The sequence below is a fragment of the Macrobrachium nipponense genome, chromosome 16, assembly GCF_015104395.2.
Source record: "Macrobrachium nipponense isolate FS-2020 chromosome 16, ASM1510439v2, whole genome shotgun sequence".
Taxonomy (NCBI): Eukaryota; Metazoa; Arthropoda; class Malacostraca; order Decapoda; family Palaemonidae; genus Macrobrachium; species Macrobrachium nipponense.
Genome location: NC_087209.1, coordinates 64,201,079 through 64,219,422, shown reverse-complemented (window position 1 = coordinate 64,219,422; position 18,344 = coordinate 64,201,079). Strand labels below are relative to the sequence as shown.

General features: G+C 35.3%; 1 protein-coding gene across 2 annotated transcripts in view; it reads left to right on the top strand.

Moving 5' to 3' along the window:
• LOC135195776 (uncharacterized) overlaps window positions 1-18,344 on the top strand; it is a 198,185-nt gene that overhangs the window by 174,627 nt on the left and 5,214 nt on the right. For both annotated transcript variants that reach the window (XM_064222248.1, XM_064222246.1), the window contains 3 exons: window positions 5,951-6,303; window positions 10,037-10,145; window positions 17,710-17,910. In XM_064222248.1, the coding sequence (XP_064078318.1) occupies window positions 5,951-6,303; window positions 10,037-10,145; window positions 17,710-17,910 (663 nt within the window). The remainder of the gene's footprint in view (window positions 1-5,950; window positions 6,304-10,036; window positions 10,146-17,709; window positions 17,911-18,344) is intronic.

Here is an 18,344-nt window from a genome sequence, read left to right as displayed (position 1 = left end):
CGACTGCTGGATACCCACGCGTAGAACATGCCCAAACTCTAGATATTTTGGAAATTTGACTCAACGCTGTATGTCTGTATTTGGAATTTAACCAACATTAGCTCTCCACTTTCACTGACTGAAGCGCCTCAGTGGCGTGGTCGGTATGGTGTTGGCGCGCCACCTCGGTAGCCGCGAGTTCGATGCTCTGGCATTCCACTGAGGAATGAGAGGTGTATTTCTGGTGATAGAAGTTCACTCTCGACGTGGTTCGGAAGTCATGTAAAGCCCGTTGGTACCGTTGCTGAATAACCACTGATTCCATACAACGTTAAAACACCATACAAAGAAACAAAAACTAAACAATCCACTTTCACTGATTGAGAATCAACGAAATGATGCTGACTCATAAAGCCCTTTGAGTGTAGCTCTCGGGCGATAATTATCTAAACCTTTTTGGGAATTTCAACATTCAACGCTTCAGGGTCAGAATGTCACTTAAGGTTAGCTATCGGGATAGAATCGAGGAACTATCGTGATAGAATCGTGGAACTATCGGGATAGAATCGAGGAACTATCGGGATAGAATCGTGGAACTATCGGGATAGAATCGTGGAACTATCGGGATAGAATCGAGCAGGTAATCGGGCATAGACGTGGCAACTATCGGGAATAGAACGAGAAACTATCGGGAATAGAAATCCGAGGAACTATCGGGATAGAATCGAGGAACTATCGGGATAGAATCGTGGAACTATCGGGATAGAACGGATTAAAAAACTATCGGGATAGGGAATCGAGAACACTATCGGGATAGGAACGTGGAACATCCGGGATAGAATCGAAGGAACTATCGGGATGAAGAATCGGAGAAACTATGGGGATAGGGAATCGAGGAATAATCGGGATAAAAGAATCGGGAGGAACGAATCGGGATAGGAATCGGGGAAATATCGGGATAGAAATCGAGGAAAACTATCGGGGATAGAATCGAGAAGAAACTATCGGGATAGAATCGAGGAACTATCGGGATAGAATCGAGGAACTATCGGGAAGAAAATCGTGGCGAAATATCGGGATAGACAATCGGAGGAAAAACTTCGGGCAGAATCGAGGAACTATCGGGATAGAATCGAGGAACTATCGGGATAGAATCGAGGAACTATCGGGATAGAATCGAGGAACTATCGGGATAGAATCGAGGAACTATCGGGATAGAATCGAGGAACTATCGGGATAGAATCGAGGAACTATCGGGATAGAATCGAGGAACTATCGGGATAGAATTCGAGGAACTATTCGGTGGGATATGAAGCGGAGGAAACTATCGGGAAGGGATCGAGGAAACTCTCGGGATAGAACGAGAGGAACTATCGGGCTAGAATCGAGGAACTAATCGGGATAGAATCGAGGAAAACTATTCGGGATAGAATCGTGGCAACTAAATCGGGATAGGAATCGAGGGAACCTACTCGGGGATAGAATATAGGAACTATCGGGACAGAATCGAGGAACTATCGGGATAGAATCGAGGAAGGCGCATGATTAGTGTAAAGTGGGATATAGTTTAGATATATAAGTAAGAGGAAAAGGAAGTGAAAGTTACGATAAAGGAGAAATAATGTCTCTGTTTTCAAGTTTATTTGTTTGTTTGACTATTTTTATTTTGTTGGAACGATTGAATTGAATAATAAAGATGAGGTCCCTGTACGGGGGTTAGTGCCGTCAGTGCACCTCACGCGGTGCTCTGTAGGCATTACTGAAGGTTCTTTGCAGCATACCTTCGGCATCCAGCTGCAACCACTTTCGTTCCGTTTACTATACCTCCTTTCATATTCTCTTTCTTCATCTTCCTTCCCACCCTCTCCTAACACTTGCTTCATAGTGCAACTGCTTTGAGGTTTTCCTAACTGTTACACTTTTGAAACCTTTAACTGTCAATTTCCATTTCAGCGCTGAATGACCTCATAGGTCCCAGTGCTTGGCCTTTGACCTAAATTCTATATTCAGCTCAAATAAAGATGAGGTTATTTTGTTGTTTGATGAACTATAGGTTCGCTATTTTCATAGCAACAAAGGTATCCAAAATGGCTTGACTCCAGGCAATATCAATTCATTCAAGAAGAATCCATAAACCAAATGTTGGTTTAATGGTTTAGTTGCAATAAAGGTGTCCGTGACAGACTTGCCAGATATTAATATTAGATGGTTATTATTTATGTACTGCGATCCCAAAAAAACAAAATGGCGGTGCTACATCGAATAGAATGCTAACATCAGCAACGCTAGAGATTTGACGTTCTAATTTTTAACTATAAAATTGAAAATAACATTTTTACACCTGCCTCTTCGACAGAAGTAGATTACTTGAAAAATACATGAAAAGATAATTCCTCGTGATGAATTCATATAATATAATGAAAGCTTAGCACTTTGCTCAGGGGAATATGAAGAATTAATTACACCGTTACGAGGATTAGCGCCGCGCTGTTACAACGACGCAAATGAAGCCTGCTCTCTGCTCCTGAGGTGGGGCTCCCCCCACCCCGCCATCCCCCCTCCCCCCGCCCCCTTTGCAAAATATGACAGTTCGAAATTTGATTGTACGATGTCGTTTTTTTTAATGTTTTTCCTTCTAAATATGACTACGAAATTTGATTGTTCGATGTTTTTTTTTTTTTTTTTTTTTTTTTTTTTTTTTTTGCAAATATGACAGTTCGAAATTTTGATGTAAGATGACATTTTTTTTATTTCTTCTGCAAGATATGACAGTTCGAAACTTGATTGTTCGAAACCATTTTATTTTTTTTTTTTTTCCAAAATATCAGTCCGAAACATGGTTGAACGATGCCATTTTTTCTGCAAAATATGACAGTTCGAACTTAATTGTACGATGTCTTTTTCAAAATATGAAAGTTCTGAACTTGATTATACAACACCATTTTTTTCTGCAAAATATGACAGTTCGGAATTTGATTATACGATGCCATTTTCTTTTTCTGCAAAATATGACAGTTTGAAACTTGTACGATTGTACGATTCCTTTTTTTTCATTTGCAAGATATGAAAGTTCTGAACTAGATTAAACAATGCCATTGTCTTACCCGCAAAAAAATATGATAGTTCGGGACTTGATTGTCCAATGCAATTTTTTTTCTGCAAAATATGACAGTTCGGAACTTCATTTTACGATGCCATTTTTTTATTTTTTTATGCAAATTATGATAGTTCGAAATTTAATTGTACAATGCTATTTTTATGGCAAAATATAACAGTTCGGAATTTCATTATACGAAGCCTTTTTTTTCTTTTTTTTGTGTGCAAAATGTGACAGTCCAGAACTCGATTGTATGATGCCATTTTTTTCTGCAAAATATGACAGTTCGGAACTTGATTGTACGATGCCATTTTTTTTCTGCAAAATATGACAGTTCGAAACTTGATTGTACGATGCCATTTTTTTTCTGCAAAATATGACAGTTCGAAACTTGATTGTACGATGCTATTGTTTATTTTTTCTGCAAAATATGACAGTTCGAAACTTGATTGTACGATGCCATTTTTTTTATTTTTTTCTGCAAAATATGACTGTTCGAAACTTGATTGTACGATGCCATTGTTTATTTTTTTCTGCAAAATATGACAGTTCGAAACTTGATTGTACGATGCCATTTTTTTTTCTGCAAAATATGATAGTTCGAAACTTGATTGTACGATGCCATTGTTTATTTTTTTCTGCAAAATATGATAGTTCGAAACTTGATTGTACGATGCCATTTTTTTCCGCAAAATAAGAAAAATCGAAACTTGATTGTACGATGCCATTTTTTATTTTTTTCTGCAAAATATGATAGTTCGGAACTTGATTGTACGATGCCATTTTTTATTTTTTTCCGCAAAATATGACAGTTCGAAACTTGATTGTACGATGCCATTTATTTTTTTTTCTGCAAAATATGACAGTTCGAAACTTGATTGTACGATGCCATTGTTTATTTTTTTCTGCAAAATATGACAGTTCGAAACTTGATTGTACGATGCCATGTTTTTTTTTTTTTCTGCAAAATATGACAGTTCGAAGCTTGATTGTACGATGCCATTTTTTTTTTTTTCCGCAAAATAAGAAAAATCGAAACCTGATTGTACCATGCCATTTTTTATTTTTTAATGCAAAATTTGACATTCGAAACTTGATTGTATGATGCCATTTTTCCCTATAAAACATGACAGTTCGAAACTTGATTGTACGGTGCCATTTTTTATTTTTTCCTGAAAAAAATATAACAGTTCAGAAGTTGATTGTACGATGCCATTTTTTTGTTATTTTTTCTCCAAAATATGATAGTTCGGAACTTGATTGTACGATGCCTTTTTTGTGAAATTAATTTTCCAGTAAAGTAGCAGCAGATTACAAATGAAGTTGATAATGACAGATGAGTATCGACCTCTGTTACTTGCAAAATATGAGTTCGAAACGTTGGTTGTACCATGCATTTTTTTTATTTTAATTTTATTTATTTATTTTTTTTATATGAAGTTTCAAGTAGTGAAGCAGTTTCCAAATTACGAAGTTGATGATGATAATAAATCAGTATTGTATTTTTTCTTTTTTTTTTTTTTTTTTTTTGAAACTTGAAGTTTAAGTGATGAAGCGGTTTTCGAATGACGAAGTTGATGGTAACAGCTCAGTATACACCTTTGAAACTTAATAAAAAAAAAATACAAATTGAAGAGCAAATATATTTCACTATTAAATATTACATACTGATGAGGGGGCATGATGCTTCTTCAATTTGTGTGTTATGCGTGTGTGTGTGTGTGTGTTTTTTTTTTTTTTTTTTTTAAATTACGAAGTTACTTTCCAATCAGCGAAACTTACTGCTTTAAATACGTAGGTTAGGTCAGATTAGGTTAGTTTAGGTGTCATTACTCAATTTAAATCTCGAGGTTGATCAGCGCCTTGGTTTTCGAAATGTTAACAGAAATAGCCTGTTGTTGTTTTAAAGGTGAATCTTAATTTCAGGAAAACTTTTTTTTTTTTGCATTAATAATTTAATAGTGTTTAACAGATAGACGTCATTTGAAGAAATCGTCTTATGTTAAAGTTTCTGTTTTAAAATTCTTATGCTTTGTGAAGATTTCACAGAAATGACATGACTTACTGAGTTTATTTTTTAATTTGTTTTTAGATAGTAACCAGTAATTTTGCTTTTAGCCTCGCCTGGCATCTTAGCAAAAAGAAATAACCTCCCCAAAAAATTCTCAAAATCATATTTGGCCTCTTTTAAAACGTGAAAGACTCATCATCCGAATAAAATCAAGAGGAATTATTTTTTTTAATCCATCATATTTTTATTGTTTTGTTGTGAGGGAATCAAGCAATAACATCTTAGTATAATCAAAGGATCATTGATTTTTATTAATCTGTCATATTTTTATTCAAAGAATAATATACTCGGTAAAATCGAAAGATTCATTTATTTTTATTAATCTGTCATATTTTTGTTCAATCAGTAATATTCTCAGTAAAATCAAAATATTAATTTATTTTTATTAAATCTGTCATATTTTTATTCAAAGAATAATATACTCAGAAAAATCAAAAGAATAATTTAATTTTATTAATCTGTCATATTTTTATTCAAAGAATGATAAACTCAGTAAAATCAAAAGAATCATTTATTTTTATTAATCTGTCATATTTTTATTCAAACAATAATATCTCAGTAAAATCAAAAGGATCATTTATTTTTATTAATCTGTCATATTTTTATTCAAAGAATAGTATCTGAGTATAATCAAAAGAATCATTTATTTTTATTAATCTGTCCTATTTTTATTCAAACAATAACATCTCAGTAAAATCAAAAGAATCATTTATTTTTTATTAATCTCTCATAGTTGTATTATTTTATTCTGAGGGAACCAAACCTTAACTGAACAGAAGTAGTCTTAAACTGGTCTTTTTCAGAATACAACGGCGAGAGTTGTGGGTGGAGGTCAGTAGAGGGCGAGGGCGGAGGACCTGGAGGAGGAGGAGGAGGTGGAGGAGGGGGCGGTGTCCCTTCCCCGAGCAACCACCACCAGCAGGGGGAGACGGGGGTCACTCAGCAGAGCGTCCAGGGAGGATCATCAGGTTCGACCACCACCACCACCACCTCCAGCAGCAGCAACAGCAGCAGCAGCAGCAGCGGCACGCCCTACCGACGGGGCTCCCTGCAGCTGTGGCAGTTCCTCGTGGCCCTGCTGCACGACCCCGCCAACGCCTCCTGCATCGCCTGGACCGGCAGGGGCATGGAGTTTAAGCTCATTGAACCTGAGGAAGTGAGTGGCTCTGCTTGTCTTTGAGTCTCCCTCATAATCTTTTTTTTTTTTTTTCATTCATTTTATTTCCAACTTAGACTAGTGGTTTACGTGCTCGCCTACCGATTCGGTAGTAAGAGCTCGATCTCCACTCGGCCAACTTGAAATCAGAGGAATTGATTTTATATTCTGTTTTTTTATTTATTTATTTTTTTTTTTTTTAGTTCCTCGTTAGATGTGTGGCTTACGTACTCGCCCACCGATTCGGTAGCCAGAGCTTGATTTCTCCGCTCGGCCAACTTGGAATCACTCATAATTTCTTTTTAACTTTTTTTTTTATTTCACTTCGTCATTAGACGAGTGGTTTACGTACTCGCCTACCAATTCAGTAGTCGGAGCTAGATTCTCCGCTCGGCCAACTTGGAATCAGAGGAATTGATTTTACATTTTATTTTATTTTATAATTTTTTTCTTTTTTTAGTTCCTCGTTAGAATAGTGGCTAACGTTGCTCGCCTACCGATTCGGTAGTAGTCAGAGGTCGATTCTCCGCGCGGCCAACTTGGAATCTGAGGAATTGATATCTGGTGCTTAGAAATTCATTTCTCGACATAATGTGGTTCGGATCCCACAATAAGCTATATAGGTTCCGTTGCTAGGTAACCAGTTGGTTCCTAGCCACGACAAAATATCTAATCCTTCGGGCCAGCAGCCCTAGGAGAGCTGTCAGTCAGCTCAGTGGTCTGGTTAAACTAACATATACTTAACTTAGCATTCACTGAATTCATGATTTACCCTTACTTATTTTATATATATTTTTTATAGTTATTCAGCATTGTGCTCCATCAAGTGTAAGTAGCTTTGAAAAATAAAACCAAAGACGCAGTATACTTGAAAATGTCTAATAATAATAATGATAATAATAATGATAATAATAATAATAATAATGGTGAAGAGATCCAGAGATCCACAATGATGTATAGGTGTAACTATATATTAATAATATATTTACACCTACACCATTATGGATATCCTCACCATTTTAGTGACGTGCTGTTTTTTGAGATTTTCATGAATAATAATAATAATAATAATAATAATAATAATAAAATAATAATAAGTTAACTTATTCCATCTCATGCCAGATACGATAGGGAATACCAGACATGACATAGGTAGTAAATAAAAAACTGTAGTTAGGTGACGAGAAAAATAGTAATAGATACGCTATTATTAATACTAATAATTCATTTTATAAAAACAGATAGCGATGGATTTGCCCCACATGTTAATCGAAACTAATAAATATTATAAAGACAGTAAGAGGCTAGGGGGGTCAAGATAGAGGCTAGACGGAGTTTATGAAAAGATTTTAAGAGAATATTACACTAGAATTAGCAACTAGCAATAGAAGTAAAAAGAAAAAATGGCAGGGGAAGAAATGCTATGAAAGAATGCAACGGGTTTCCATCAGCCCACCAAGTACGTGTTACTAACCACGCCCCCCCCCCAAACCCTCCCCACCCCCCGCCGAGCAGATAATCCCTGTAAATGCCCCGGAGCGTCCCTGGGGGCACTTCCTGGCCGGGTGACCCTTCCTGCTCTTCCCTTAACACATTAAATAATGATATCCCATCTAAACGGTCCTATTATCGATGGGTCTCTTAATCAGATATCATCTTAATCCTCCCAAGTCGAGCTGAGCTCCCTCCCTCCCTCTCCCTCTCCCCCCTCTCCCTCTCCCTGGCGACACTTTTTTTTTTTTTTTTTTCTACCCCCCTTCTCCACTTCCACCCTCTCCCCTCAGACCCTCGTCAGACATGATCCACAGTTAATCCCCAACCTGCAAATCGTCCCTCGTTGCTAATACATGCATAGGAGGGGAGAGGGGAACTAAGTAGACGGGGGGAGGAGGAGGAGGGGAACAAATAAGAAGGGGAGGAGGGGGAGGGATGCAAGGAGACCGAGGGGATTAGAATATTTATACTCTCAGTGTCGTCGTCCCGTGAGTCTGCATCGTTTGCTCCTTTTAAATACCGCTTGGCCGTACTTTTAAATGTCTCCCTCTAAGCCTTCCTTCCCTTCCCCCCTTCCCCCCCCCCTCTTCTCCTTTTTTAAATGCAGTCCTTCTCCCCTCACTCTCCACGCCCCTTCCCCACTTTTAAATGCAGTCTCTCCCTCCCCCACCTTTACTTACTCGGCTTCACCAGGTGGCTTCGATTCTTTTCCATTTTGTTATTTTTTTTTTCACCCGAATTTTTCTCGAGTTTTACCTCGATTCTACTTGGTACATTATGTAGGAACTGCAGGAAAAAAAGTTAGGAAATTTCTCTCTCTCTCTCTCTCTCTCTCTCTCTCTCTCTCTCTCTCTCTCTCTCTCTCAGAAGAAGAAGAAGAAGAAGAGAAGAGGCAGAATTACCCTGAAGGATCCTTGTTTCCTCGTTTTTCACATTTTTTAAAGAAATCTTCAGGTTATTCTCTCTCCGTATTCCCTTAAGCGTGGACTTTCTCACATCAAACATCATTTGAGAGTCATGATAATGGTAATTCCAGTTTTTTACAGTTTAGCATTGAAATAGAAACGATTTTTCTAAATTATTTGAAAATAAATGTATTTTGTTCGCAGGGGCTTTTGTGCAGTTCCTTTTGGTACAGTAATCTCATCCGTTTCGAATCACTGTTGTTTATGTGATTATTTCCAAGTGAAGCTTTGTGTGTTTTATGAAAAGTAATGTCAAAAAATTCTGAATGAATACCTTCGTTAACATATTAAAATAAGTGAAGTTTTATAAATTGAAAAAAAAAAAAAATTGGACATACACCTTTAGTAACATATGACAATAAATAACATTATCTATTTCATTAAATACCATTAACATATAAAAATAAGTGAAGTTTGCTGCGTTTTATAAATTGTAAAAATAAAAAGAAAAAAAGATTGAACATACACCTTTAGTAACGTATGATAATAAATAACATTATTTATTTCATCAAATACCATTATATAAAAGAATCAGTAAAAACATAAAGACAAGCATAGACAGTCAGTGTTGAGTGTTACACATCAGTAAGATAATTAACTCCAAGACTGTGAAAAATTATGATATGTATATATTAAGGCTTAGGCCAAGGCCTGAGAACATCGGTTATATGGTCGTAAACCTCCCTGAGTGGAGACAGATCTTGCTGTTAGGCAACGCATCAACTGCTACAGCTCATGCATATAGATAATTGCTCGCGTAAGTTGATAGTGCCTTCAGAGCATCTCATGCGGTGCAAGGTACTTTGCAGCATCCCTTCGGCCCCTTGCTGCATCCCCTTTCATTCCTTTTACTGCACCTCCGTCCGTATTCTCTTCCATCTGACTCTCCATCCTCTCTAACAATGATTCGTAGAGCATCTGTTTGGTTTTCCTCCTGTTACAGCTGTTAACCCCTTTTTGCTGTCAATTACCCTTTCAGCGCTGAATGACATCACAGGTCCCAGTGCTTGGCCTTTGGCCTAAATCGTATATATCCTATCTTTCCGTCCATAGTTGCTCAAGTGATTCTTGCAGAAACGATAGTATTTCCTGAGAGTGACAGCGAATACAGAAATTTGTTTATTTATTTATCTTTTTAATTTTTCATTTTATTTTTTTATCTATCTATCTATCTATCTATCTATCTATCTATCTATCTATCTATATATTTATTTATTTATTTATTCATTTATTTTTTAGAAAGAACAGCCGCTAAAATCCCGTCTTTCTTGCAGGTGGCCCGTCGTTGGGGAATACAGAAGAACCGTCCGGCTATGAACTACGACAAACTCAGTCGCTCTCTAAGGTACTATTACGAAAAGGGGATCATGCAGAAAGTTGCAGGTAATTGACGCAAATATCAAATGCAGTTAGGTCATCGAAAGAGTAGATTACAATTAGGTCATTCAAAAAGTCAGTTAAAAAGAGGTCTTTATTAAAAAAAATTGATTACGTTTAGGCAATTTGTCTAAGTTGAAAGTAGGTCATTCTTAAAAAAATTAAATACATTTGGGTAATTTGTCTAAGTTTGAAAAAAAAGTCATTATAAAAAAAATTAATTGCATTTGGGTCATTTGTCTCAAGCTGAAAAGAGGTCATTATCAAAAAAGTTAATTACATTTGGGTAATTTGTCTAAGTTGAAAAAAGGTCATTATAAAAAAAATTAATTACATTTGGGTAATTTGTCTAAGTTGAAAAGAGGTCTTTATCAAAAAAGTTAATGGCATTTGGGTAATTTGTCTGAGTTGAAAAAAGGTCATTATCAAAAAAATTAATTACATTTGGGTAATTTTTCTAAGTTGAAAAGAGGTCATTATCAAAAAATCTAATTACATTTGGGTAATTTGTCTAAGTTGGAAAAAGGTCATTGTCAAAAAAATTTATTACATTTAGGTAATTTGCCTAAGTTGAAAAGATGTCATTATAAAAAAATTTAATTACATTTAGGTAATTTGTCTTAAGTTGAAAAGAAGTCATTATCAAAAAAATTAATTACATTTAGGTCATTTGTCTATAAACTGAACACTGGATGGTCAGGGTTTTAACTACATTCAGATCATTAGAAAATAATTAAGCTTAGGTTATTGACACCTCCCGCCCCCAAAAAAAAAATCTTTGCTTTTATCATTCATAAAAAATTAAGAATATAACTTGAATGTTCAGAGTACTGCAACCTCATACCTGGACCACGTTCAAATTACCTTTAAAAAATTAAGATGTATTCATATGTATTCTCTCTTCATCTGGTCGCCTGGTATAGTGGTTCACGTCTCCTCCATGACGATGAAAAATCACTGGTTCTGTATCACGATCAGTTACTGCTGCAGTGTGGGGTCTGCAGTGGGAGGTTGAAACCGACATTCTTTGGAAGCTTGAATTTCAAATCAGTGACCCCTGTGGTGTGCTTTTTCCATGTTAGTAGGTTTAATTTAATAATAATAATAATAATTTAAAAATCACCATAACGGCTGATGAGGTCTACTAATCAAGTAGATGAAAGCTCCCGTCATATTAGAATTTTTTAATACACATTTTACATAAGTGCTGACTTCTATTACTTCGATAATAATTTAATCAAGCAATTTGTACGACGATATTAGAAACAAAAATACAACTTTAAACTCACTCCTCAAATTCTGATCGACAAGCAGAAAACACTAAGTATGGCTTCTCCATGTGAATTGGTTTCATCTACTGAAATGATAATAATATTATTAATAATAATAATGAGGGAGAAGGAGAATCTTCTTTAACAACAAATACTGTATTGTTGTCTCCATTCGTCCTTATTATGCATCCAGAGCTAATTATTTGATGTCTTTTATAATTATGGTTAAATGCAGCATGCAAAGACAGCCCATAACTATGTAATTTTAATAACCAGTTGTGTAATTGTATAATTTTAATAACCAGTTAATACGAACTCACTCAATAAGGGAATTACAGTTAAGTGATTTTACTAAAGTAGATGCATTTGGGTGTTCGACTAAAGACCAATTGTAATTGGTTTACGTGCAATACCTGTCAGCTTTCAGGAAGTAATGGGCAAAAACGTCAGTTTCAGTCGGATAATTGGCGTCAGATACAGTTAGGCACGTTACTGCACCAACAAAACGTCAGTAACATCAGGTAACTGGCATCAGTTATTAATTATAGTTTGGTAATTGCCGAAGGCATTAGCTACTGTTAGGTAAGGTACAAAAACACCATTTGACAAAGACTTCAGTCACATGTAAGTCATTTTGAAAACTATCAGCCATAATTGGGTAATTCGCAAAGTAATTAAAATGTTTATTCTGTAAATATAGGTGATTACGGACAACATCAGTCGTATTTAAGTATTTGACATCGCCTCTACAATTAAGTAATTGAGTAATGACAGGTTCTGTCAGGTAATTGACCAAAAACATCATTTTAAAGTTAGGTAATTTACTCAAAATATTATAGCACACATTGTTAGGAACAAACGCATCAACCACGATTAGGTCATTGACAAAGCCTTCAATTCCAACTAAGACATTGAAAAAAAAAACACCTTTACTGCAATGTAAATAAAAGAAAATATTGCTTAACCAAGATAGTTAATATGAACTTTAATTACAGTGAAGTCACCGATAAAAATACTCTGATAATTCGGTAATTGGTAAAGAAAACATCAATTATAGTGAAGCAGACCTGTAATTACAGTGGAGTGATTGGAAAACAAATCCTCACTTATAGTCAGGTAATTGACAAAAACAGTTACAGTTAACCGGGCCTGTAATTACAATCAAGTAATTAGGGAAAATCCTCTCTTTTAGTTAGGTAATTGACTAAAAAAGGTTATAGTTAAACAAAAAAAAGTTAAAGTTAAGCAGACCTGTAACTACAATCAAGTGATTAGAGAGAAAGTACTCTCTTTTAGTTAGGTAATTGACTAAAAAAAGTTATAATTAAAAAAAAAAGTTATAGTTAACCAGACCTGTAACTACAATCAAGTGATTGCGAAAAATTCTTCTCTTATAGTTAGGTAATTGACAAAAAAAGAAAAAAAAGTTACAGTTAATCAGACCTTGTAATTACAATCAAATGATTACGAAAAATCCTCTTTTATAGTTAGGTAATAGACAAAAAAATAAACCGGTTCAGTTTAATATAGAAAATCTTCAATAACGATTAATTGACAAAACACGTTGCATTCAAGTTCTATAAATGACAAAAAAACGGTCATTACTATTAGGTAACTGACCGAAATGATCAGATAGAATAAGAAAAATTTATAAACCTTTTCAGTGATAGTTCAATAAACGACGCAGAGATCATTCACTACCCGACCTCATTCTTCGGAAACGAATTATCGGTAATCGTTGCAAAACGTCTTTTATCAGCCACTGACGAAGAGGAAAGTCTCTTAGTATATTTAGAGAATACGTCTCACAAGATATCATAGATAGCGTTTTATATTAATTAAGATGCGACATATTGTTTTTTTCCCTGGGGTGCATCCAACCGTGTTGTTTCACTGAGATACAACATTGTTTTTTTCCCTGGGGTGCATTCAACCGTGTTGTTTCACTGAGATAACATGCCTAGGAGCGAAAGCATATCTCGTTTAGATTAATATTACTGGAACTGAATTTCAATTTGGAAATCCTGGGGGTATTCAAGCGCTGAATAAGATTGCTTTCACGAGAACTTTGGTTTTAATTGGCAAACGAAAAGGTACTTATAGTAGAACCTCTATTAACAACGTAGGCTTGACAGACACGCGTAGAGGGACATCTTGAAAGACAGATGGACAGACCGACAGACATTAGGGAAAAACTTTAGTTTCTTGTTGAGATTGATATAGAGAAAACGGAATTTTCCGTTTGGCTAATCAGATACACACACACACACACACACACACACACACACACACACACACACACACACACACATATATATATATATATATATATATATATATATATATATATCATATATATATATATATATATATTATTATTATTATTATTATTATTATTATTATATGTACGTGCATGTGTTTGGGTTTATAATGAACATAAAAACTCTCATTGGGTTTTGCAGTTACAGCAGAATTCTGTTCTTTCAAGGATTTATTTTTTATCCAAATGTGTACGAAATGAAAACTTCGATCTTCGTAAATGGATAACAGTTTTAATACAATTGCATTGTACATTAATGAATGCTAGTCAATATGGCTGTGCGTACCGCTGAGATATTTCCTTTTCCGGCGTTTTTCTTGAAGTAATTTGTGAATTAGATTTGTCCCGTTCATAGGAGGAGTTTCCTCATATTGGTTATATGATACTGGAGTGTTAAGTTGATATGAAGTTGAAAATATAAAAATAAGCATTTAATAAAAGCACGAAAACCTTAGAGTGTTTCATGAATTTTAAAACAAAATTTTTTGAAATGGTACTTGGCTTATTCTGAATTTTAGTATACCTTTTTAGTGTGTATGTATGGAAGCATGAGTAAATATACCAAGAAATCACAAAAGTAAGCACGTGATTCTGTTTATTAGCTGAAGCCAGTGGGAAAATTTAAAATAGAAAAGACGGAGTGCCAAGAACTTTCGTGTATTTAACACATCTTCGGGGCACAAAGATGTGTTATATACACGAAAGTACTTGGCACTCTGTCTTTTCCAGTGCGAAGTCATGTGCCTTTGTGTAGTTTTTAAATTTAATTTTGATTTATTCAGCATCATACTCAATGACCTATTTGGTCCCAGAGGTAGGCCTTAGGACCTGGCATTTTATGCCAATCCTTCGGGGCCAGCCCTATGAGGGGAGAAATTCTGCCCAGTGGTCTGGTTAAGCTACTTGTATAGTAATGATTATAATAATAATATGAGAACAGCGTCATGATAAGCCCAGAATCTGCTCATGTAGAGATATAATCAAGCCTGAAGTACCAGATTTCATGGGAAGTTCTTATAACGTAATTCTAAACGTTTCCAAACATTCATAGCTGATTCTTTATTTATTTAAGGTCAGTCCAACGAAAGCCTACCACAAGGCGAATTGCTTATGAGGAGTGGAGCCACAAGGCTTTTGATTTCATCTAAATTCATCAGCGATGTGATTGATGGCAACTGTTATCTGTGACCACAAGGAATGAGAGTAAAAATAAAAAGTCCCATTGACGAATTCAGTTCACACTACAAGAAGGAAGAAGTTCAGATAGTCCTCTTAAAGTCCCCCCCCCCCCCACCCGTAGGGAGTAGTGCTGTCAGTGCACCTCAAGCAGTGCACTGTAGGCATTACTTAGGGTTCTTAACAGCGCCCCTTCGGCTACCTCGTAACGACCCCTTTCGTGCCTTTTACTGTACCTCCGTTCATATACTCTCTCCTCCATCTGACTTTCCACCCTCTCCTAACATTTGTTTCCTAGCGCAACTGTGAAGTTTTCCCTCCTGTTACACCTTCAAAAACCCTCTCAGTGGTGTGGTCGGTATGGTCTTGGCCCGCCACCTCAGTGGCCGCGATTTCGATTCTTAGCCATTCCATTGAGGGGTGAGAGATGTGTATTTCTGGTGATAGAAGTTCACTCTCGACGTGGTTCGGAAGTCACGTAAAGCCGTTTGTCCCGTTGCTGAATAACCACTGGTTCCATGTAACATAAAAACACCATACTAACAAGCAAACAGACAAAAATCCTATTCCTCTGTTTCCCTTTCAGCCCTCTGTGACGTCGTAGGTCCCATCGCTTCGCCCGTCCTAAATTTTATATTCTATTCTATAAATCCAGCTCTGAATGTGTACTACTGAGCTGGAATAAGGTCTAGATCAGTGATTCCCAAACTTGACCATACCAAGGACCCCCCCCCCCGGATATGATGAATCCCAGCCGAGGACTCCCAGCCAATCAAATGTCATAATTACCGTACCGGATATCCTCGTTGGACGAGTGGTTAACGTGCTCGCCTACCAATTTGGTAGTCCCGAGTTCGATATTCCCCGGTCTGCCAACGTGGAATCGGAGGAGTTTATTTCTGGTGATTAGAAATTCGTTTCCCGGTATAATGTGGTTCGGATCCCACATTCAGCTGTAGGTCCCGTTGCTAGTAACCAGTTGGTTCATAGCCACATAACAATATCTTATCCTTCAGGTCAGCCCTAGGAGAGCTGTTAATCACTCAGTGGTTTGGTTAAACAAAGATATACCCAGTACAACGTAGTACATTTAATATTTGCATATTCCCGCACAAAGTAAGTACTATAAATAAACATATAAAATAATTGCACAATGTTCTTTTATTATTTTAAGCTCCATACAAAGTAAAATTGGTGAAAACAGCCACTATGGATAGATAAGTTGAAAAAATATCAATTTTTCCATTGTATCGCGGACCCCCTAGGGCCTTCTCCTGGACCTCCAGGAGTCCGCGGACCCCAGTTTGGGAACCAGTGACCTAGAATATGGTTTCATGAGATAGATATGCTGTAATTCTTCTTATTTACTTGAGCAAGGTCAGTCATATGAGGTGACTCTATGATACACGATGTAAATAGACCTAGCCTCCTTTAGGTATGAATTGTAAATCTAATTTCTCAAGGATATTCACACACACACACAGGTGTTTGCCCTAATTTAGTGACTGACAGATTTCCTATCTATAAAGACGGAAAATGGTATATATTATTAGTTAATAATTTGATATTCAGTTTCTTTTATATAAAGCATTTAGGTTGACATGCTACGGCTGTGATTCAAATTTCAGTTACTAAAGTTCAATGTGAAATTCAGCTCTCTCTCTCTCTTCTCTCTCTCTCTCTCTCTATATATATATATATATATATATATATATATATATATATATATATATATATATATATATACTATATATATATAATATATATATATATATGTATTGTGTGCATATATATATATATATATATATATATATATATATATATATATATATATATATATATATATATATAAATATATATATATATATATACTAAAAAAATTGGAGCTGCAGCTCTCGAAGTCATACTTGTAGGCGTCCAGGGAAAGGCATTCGATATAATTGAAGGGTTATTGCTAATGCCGACGTTTCACAACTACATTGTTGCATCTTCAAGGCTGAAATACAGCGAGTTGTTCGTAATAATTAGTCATAAAAACATTTATAATAATATATAACTAAAATCACTTATTTAAAATGTTAACCTATTTAAAAAATACATATATAAAAAAACAAAAAAACACATCACCATTGGCACGAAAAGGACTTACCCAGACGGGAGTTAAAGGGAAAAAAAAACTGTTTAAACAAAGTTACAATAATAATAAACAAGGCACACACGTACAGTAAGGCAACTGTATATATTATATATATATATATATATAGTATATATGGTATATATATATATATATATATATATATATATATATTATATATATATATATATATATAGATATATATATATGTATGTATGTGTATACATAAGACATAGGGAGTTTATTGTTATTGTATAAATTTGAAGATGAATGTTACAAAGACTAGTTTTATCTTATATATATATATATATATATATATATATATATATATAATATATATATATATTATACAAAGGTTTTTGCCACGAAGGAAAAAATGAAAAAGCGAGATAGCCGAGCAATTTTCGGTCTTGTTCCGACCCTTTACTTAAAGTAAAGGGTCGGAACAAGACCGAAAGTACTAGGCTATCTCGCTTTTTCATTTTTTCCTTCGTGCCATAAACCTTTATTATTTATACATAGCATCACGTTTTATATACTTCGTGATCAAGTTATTATATATATATATATATATATATATATATATATATATATATATATATATATATATATATATATATATATATATATATATAATATATATATATTCATAACGTTTTCCTTTCGCAGGGGAGCGATATGTCTACAAGTTCGTCTGCGACCCCGAAGCATTGCTGACCCTAGGCTTCGGCGTGGGCGAGGGTGGGCGCGGAGGGCGCCAGGACCACTGCATGGGTGGGCCCGGGGGCGGGCACTACGACCGCCGGACGGGCCTGAAGATGCTTCCACACCATTACTACCCAAGGGCCGCCGCTGCTGCGTCCTACGCTGGTGGGTATGATGATAGTTATAGTGGCATTACCATAAATTATTGTAATGATAATTGTGTTATCGTTATTTTGGTAATATAATAAATAATCAAGAAGGGAAGTCAATTTCGTCCTAATGATATACCTTGTTTTAATCTGTATAATAATAATAATAATAATAATAATAATAATAATAATAATAATGGTTATGATAATAGTGATAGTAGCGTTACCATGATTATGGTAATGGTAATGTTATCGTTATGTTAATATTAATAAAAGAAATCATGAAGGGAAGTAAAGTTCTGCCTTATAATATCCCATGTATTAATAATGATAATGATAATAATAATAATAATGATAATAATAATAATAGAGAGGATGGGCTCATTAAGAAGTTGGCCTTCGTAAAGAAGGGTTCATTGGTTCATAGGTTTTTATGAGCTGACGTTACTG